Below are 6,605 nucleotides of genomic sequence, written 5' to 3' on the forward strand. Positions count from 1 at the left end.
AATTGAGTTAGTACTACTTAAACTAATGACTTGTTAGGAAATAAATCCATTTCAATAATATTATTAAATAATAATATTTATTTTATCTTATTTAAATAGCATTATTCTACAAAATAACTATTGTAATTCTCATGTATTGGGTTGTTGGTCTAGTCAAATTGGGTTCCCATTCCTTAACCAAGTATTCAAATTCGAGTCTTTATCAATTAGATTTTCAATAAAAGTTATTTATTGATAAAACTAGCGGCTATTAAAAAAATTAAATTCATCGTATATTTGATAAAATAGTTGGACTTGGGCCTCAGAAACTGTTTTTTAGTGGATAACTTTCAGTTTCAGTTGGGCTCAAAAATAAAAATTGAAAGCTGTTGCTGTTTACGGTTCTGTTTCTTGTTCATAATATACCTCCTTTATTTTCTTTTATTAATACTAGAGCAATTTTTTTTTCTTCCAAAATGCAATTTATGAAAAAGATTGAGAGTGTGTTTGAAAATCAGCTGAGTTTAACTCAACTAAGATTGAAAAGAAGTTACATTCGTAGACTTTTATTTATTTATTTATTTATTTATTAAACGTGATTTTAAACTAATATCCAATAGTTAACTTTCATATTCAATTTGTTCTTTTTTATTTAGATTGATTCAAATCTTAAAATTAAATCTCTAAATTATTTTAAGGACAATTTCAAATTTGAATTATACTCTAGATTAGGGATGATAAGGAGATACGAATAAATGTTATTATATTTTTAACTATAATTCAGCTATTTTGGAGTATATATAAAATTCACACGTGACCCACCTTAGTTATAAGAGTTAATCACTATTTAAAAATGTGAACATGACTGGTCATAAACTCTAGTTATAAATGTGTTGATGCATCTTACCTTGCTAGTTTCATTCGTAGAGTTTGAGCTTTATTACATGTTGAAAAGGTTTATAAATATGGTAAAGAAAAGAAGTGTGCATGGTCACTGATCATACCCCTTCGTTGTTTGGAGATGAGTTTATATAAAAAGTGAAACCTTAAAATTCACCCCAAATGTTAATACAGTATCAATTGGCTTTAGCAGCAGGAGCACAATCACCATATATAATTTCTAAAGCGTAAAATGTGATGAAAATAAGTCACATTTTGTACTATACTTAATTGGCACATCAACACTTCAAGCTTATTCTCCACTTTTCATATTGCATCATTAACATCATTGATTGAAGTAAGCAACGTTATAATTTCTAAAGAAAGGAAGATGAGCATTTTAATCCGTGAACGTTATAATTTCTTGCCATGTTTGTTCTAAATTCTAATATACAAACTCGTCTTTCTAATTAAGAAATATATAATAAGATTTTTCAATTTTGTGTGTATATCCCAAAAAAAAAATCGCTTAAAAACTATAGTTATGATACTATCTCTTTTTGGCTCCTTACATCTCTCCCTCTCGAGAAATTTTCTTTAAGTTATATTTTTCTATTTTGCAAGTTTATTAATCATTCTTATCATTTTTGTGCTATAATTGATATTTTAGTAATAATTAAATTAGAAACTTGTGACAGGGTGTGTTTATCACCTTTAGTTAAAGATAGATCAGGGATTATTGTTAGGTTAAGCATTAATTCCTAACCAGAATGATTATTGTTTTAAGGATTAACTTGTTATTCTTTTTAGCACTAATTAAGGATGTTGCTGCGCCTTTGTGACGTGACTATTGGTCACAGATATATATAGAAAAGAAATCTTAAATCGAACTAAATTTCAAGAAAACTTAAAATAAGATAATCGGATTCTGTAGTAATATGACAAAATTAACACACTGCAAATTTCTAATGGTAAATAAATGATAAATTCTAACGCACCTGTAATTTTAAAGGATTTTGGACTGGCTGATTTTTATTTTATTTTATATATAAAACGTTAATGTTTGATTTTTAAAATTTTTATCTTTTTCATCTGATTATATATTTTTTTAAATTCTTAATATATATATATGCGTGAAATTTTTGGTTCGACAAAAATAATTTTTTATAATTCAATAAATCATGATAAATTAAGATTTGTCACACTTATATATAACTTATCAATGTTTTGGAAAGGTTATTTGTATTTAAAATTTTCATATTGAATCCAAGAGATTTTATGAGTAAGTTGAATAGAAAATTCACAAAATATCTCTTTACTTTTGTGTGTTTTTTACTGTTATTTTAATTTTACAAAAAGATTTTGTGCATTTGGACTAATATTTTGTGAGAAAAAAATAAGTTGACTTAGATTACCTATTTATCAGGAACGCATTATTTAGGAAAGAGAAAAAAAATAAAGATTAAAAGAAAAAAATTCACACATTACTTTATTTTTATTAATTTAAAAAATTGATTGTATCATCAAAATACCCTAATTTATATGGATTCTACGATAATATGACAAAATCTGCAAATTTCTAATGGTAAATAAATAACAGTCTTTAAGGCCTTTATGACTCAGTTATGTGGCTAACATAATTTTGTTATGTTGAATTCCCGTACCAGTGAATGTGATGCATATTTACCTATCTATCACGAAAATCTGTTGCCATTATCTGTTAGAGCCCTTAATTAATAACATGCAGAATCTGATAATTAATATCAAAGAACACTAACAAATAAACATTAACATGATCCCAAAAATTTAAAAAAAAAAAAAAAACATTTGTGGTCAAGAAGACTAATTAATGGAACAGGTATGGTGGAACAGAAAGGTGTCAGATGAAACTATCCATATAAGCACTTCCTAAAGTCTCAACTTGTCAGCTCTCAACCCTACTTAATAATTTTCATTACCAAGAACATCTATTCTTCATGAGGAAAACGATTTAGAAGCAATCTTAATGTTAAGACAGAAAATAGCTTTCTTGTTATGTCACATAAGCCGAACTTTCTTCACTCAAACGGTGTCCTTTCCAAGATGGAGTTCCTTGGAACCTTTATTCCACGGAAACCTTGACCTTCATCTTCATTGACCTGAAAGTTTCACTTATTACAATGGTGAAGTGCTACATTAGAAAAAGTTGGCACATATATATGAAGGGCAGTGACTAGCTACAGACATTACATGAATAACAAGATTGCAATTTTGTGTTAGCCACTATATTGCCATGTCTTATTTACTTTTAGTGTCATTGGTATTTTCTACTTTTGGTTCTCTTTGTCAAATTTATTCTTGGTTTGTATAGCTTCTAGCACGTAGTTAACTCTTAATGGCATTCTACATCTTTTGAGAACACCATGTTAATAAACATCATATGCTCATTATAATTTATTGAGAATCTACAGTAATTTCTAATAAATAGTTCAATGTATCAATGTCACATTGATTGACAATCACCATGAGAAAAAGTCTTTGCTATTGAATGAATGGAGCCTACTTGTATTATTCATGTGATATAAAGAAAGGGACAAGCAACACTATAGATAGATGCATAAAGTGCCAATTGCCAAACCAAAGAAGATCCTACTAATAACTAGTTTTAATCAGCTAAAGTAATTTGTTTCAGTTGAGAGAACCGTGTCTTGAATGAAGAAACTGCTAAGTTTTTCAAATGATTATGCTTTTACCCCAACATCAGGAGGGTCCACTTGGGAGTCAAGATCCACAAGTTGATCTGTCTGGCTAGAGCTCTCTTCATCTCCTTTGTACTGAGTTGGGGGGAAATTGGCCCACTGAAAATGAAAAATATTTTCAAGATAAAGCTTAAGTTTCCTTCTTTACATAATATCCATGGTTTATCAAAGAAACATTTTTCAAAGGAAAAAAAATATGAAATAAAAATGAAATAATTTTTTTTTAAGTTAAAATTAACTTATATGTATAAACTTATTTTTATTTTTTTTAAAAAAATTATATGGAATTATGATGAAGCATATCTTATTTTTCCTTCCTATTTTTTTCTGCTAAAAGTGGTTATAGAGAAATTTATTCAAAGAAAACCTAAGAATACCTAGTTTGCGATGCAAATGAGTTGAATTAATAAGCATCTTAAAAAATTAGACCTTACATTTTTTGCAGCTGTACTAAAAGCTTCCTTGTGGGCCATGTCAGGGTTTTCAGCCTTTAGCCTCTTAATCTCTTCTCTGCATGAAACTAATACTCACATTAGAATCCAAAGTTTGAAGTTTAGTTCTATGCAACTTTGTTTATTGAATCATTACTTGATAAAGCAGTTATAAGCTGATGGTGTTCGCTGTCTCTTCTCTGGGGCTGCATACAATCCATGCATCAAAAAGACCAATTTATGAGAAAGTTTTTAGCACAAAACTTGATTCAAACTCAATAACATATCATTATTAAAGTAACTATTGCCTTACGTTTATTCACAACATTACTAATTGGAATTACATCCTCTTCCTCACAATCAGAATATGTCATCAGGGATGCACTATGGCTGTTCAAAGTCTTGTTAGCATCTTCTTCTTGACTACTTTCTTTTGGCTGGGGAGTGGAGATAGTCACAAAGTCATCTTAAGTTAAGAATACAATAAATGATACAAACACCTAGCTACCCTAAAAGATAATTATGTGGGTCATTGGACTCACTAGAACGACAACATAAAGGAAACAAACTTAGAATTGGAAAGGTAACCTATCACCTCAAGATGACTAAGAGATGCTAAAAGGTGGAAAGGGACAAAAGAAGCTTTCATCATATTAACAGAAAGGAGGCTTGTGCAGTGCCCGCATCTTACTGTCACCACCATTGACAAACTGCTGCATGGGACACTCACCTGCATCAAAAATTGAATTGGAAACAAAAGAAGTGAAATACAGAAAGTGGCATTAAAAAAACATGAACTCAACAGGTGAAGTTAGAAAGCATAACCACATGTCCACATGAGCTCTAGAAGTGAAAATTAAGCGACCAAAGAGTTCATTACCATTAAAATGGTTGTGCAAAATCCACATTGTACGTAGCATATCTGTTCAGGAAGATCAAAAAGATGGTTCAATGTTGACATTAGTGTCTGAATTTGTGAGTGAGTGTGTGTGTGATGGAGGAAGCGAAAGAAAAGATAGAGAGATGAAGGTGTGGCTCTTTTGACACAAGGAAGCATTTATAGTTGAAGATGGACACTGTTAATCAATCATCATCTTACTTTAATGATTTGTGGAATGGGGTACTTAAGGTGGTTTTCATTGCCGGAAAGCACTCCAACATTGACGTTAAGGATGGGGAGAGTTTAATATTTTCAAGCCTTGTGTAGGGTGTCAAATTACAGCAACACCCTTCAGAAGAGGGTTTATGATAATTTTACCTATTTGCATGAACATTATTTATCACTGGCAAACTTCTCCATAGGGTTGCAGTGGCCCAAAGTTCTATGGCACTTTGCAGAATGACTAAAATACTTGTTTGTTTCATGTGTTGTTTTCTCTTTTATTGACACTCCTGCTTCTCCAAGCCCTCTCTCTGTCCTAGATGAAAATGAAAGTGCAGAAAAAATTTCCCTTGTAGAAGGGAGAGGAAGTTTCCACAAAGGCACATAGAGAAGGTAATGAGGCATCTTAGGATTTGTCTTTCCTCAATGACAGTAAAACAAATTGACCAATGAAAATGGATCCTCCCCTCTTTCTGTGCTCTCTTGGCATGTGTCACTTCCCATCTATTTTTGTTTCACTTTGAGCTAAGATTCTCTATTAACCACGTATTCATTTCATTCAAACTTTTCCTGCTGTGTCTTTAAATCCCTTCCATGTGATTGCACATGAGTTGGAATTAGTGTTTCCCATAATCAAGGGTCAATACTAATACTCATTCAACAAATTGAAACATTACTATAAATATGGTTTTAAATTATGGTCGCAATTTCATCGCGTCGTTAATATTAAGAAAAATTGCTGATAGCTGATGCAGCTATAATTGTGATTGCGTTGCAACCATAGACACATTAAAAACGTTGATGTTACAGCTGAAGTTACGGTAACGGACTATTTTTGTAAAACCTTTACAAATATACTTCGGTCCTAAAAATATCAAAGCCCTTTGGAACTGCAAAATGGAAAACTAGTTATCAGGATATTGACAAAGATTTTTTTTTGTGAATAGGAGATTGAAAAAGAATTGGTTCAACATATCTCAAAGTGGATTAGATTTTGTTTCATGAACGTCAATGCATTATTAGCAAGGGGGTGTTTGTTTTAATATGAAAACAGCCCTTACAACGTTATTGCAGACAACTAACTTTGGTAATCCTGTTCCTATAGGCCTAGTCTTACATGTGGAGCGACAAGGACAACTTCTTTCCACAAACAACCAACTTTTTGAAAATCTTTTACATGTTGTGATCAATAGCCATGTTCTACAAACAAAATGAACGGAAGCTGTATGGTAGGTGGGAATCAAGTACCGAAGAATGAAGATATACTTCTCTTATATCTGCATTATTTTTAAGTCATTTTTATAACCTGTGAAGATGTTTTCGTCTCCTTGCAATTATAGTCACATTTTTCTAAGCCCCCTCTATAGTTTTGGCCTTCTCTGCTTTGAAGATTTTGTCTCAACCCTGAACGGTTTGTTCCATGTTCATTCATTACATGCACTCACTCCTACTTTATAGTTCATTTGTAAATTCTAA

General features: G+C 31.0%; 1 protein-coding gene across 1 annotated transcript; it reads right to left on the reverse strand.

Moving 5' to 3' along the window:
- Positions 1 to 2,550: 2,550 nt before the first annotated feature.
- LOC109799930 (axial regulator YABBY 4) lies at positions 2,551 to 5,271 on the reverse strand. Its single transcript, XM_020360588.3, has 7 exons — positions 4,908 to 5,271; positions 4,623 to 4,757; positions 4,341 to 4,464; positions 4,185 to 4,233; positions 4,031 to 4,106; positions 3,591 to 3,695; positions 2,551 to 2,996 (listed from the first exon to the last, which is right to left on the reverse strand). The coding sequence occupies exons 1-7, from the start codon at positions 5,082 to 5,084 to the stop codon at positions 2,916 to 2,918; spliced, it is 747 nt and encodes a 248-aa protein (XP_020216177.2). The 5' UTR covers positions 5,085 to 5,271; the 3' UTR covers positions 2,551 to 2,915.
- Positions 5,272 to 6,605: the final 1,334 nt, after the last annotated feature.

The sequence above is a fragment of the Cajanus cajan genome, chromosome 11, assembly GCF_000230855.2.
Source record: "Cajanus cajan strain Asha chromosome 11, NIPB_CcT2T_4, whole genome shotgun sequence".
Classification (NCBI taxonomy): Eukaryota; Viridiplantae; Streptophyta; class Magnoliopsida; order Fabales; family Fabaceae; genus Cajanus; species Cajanus cajan.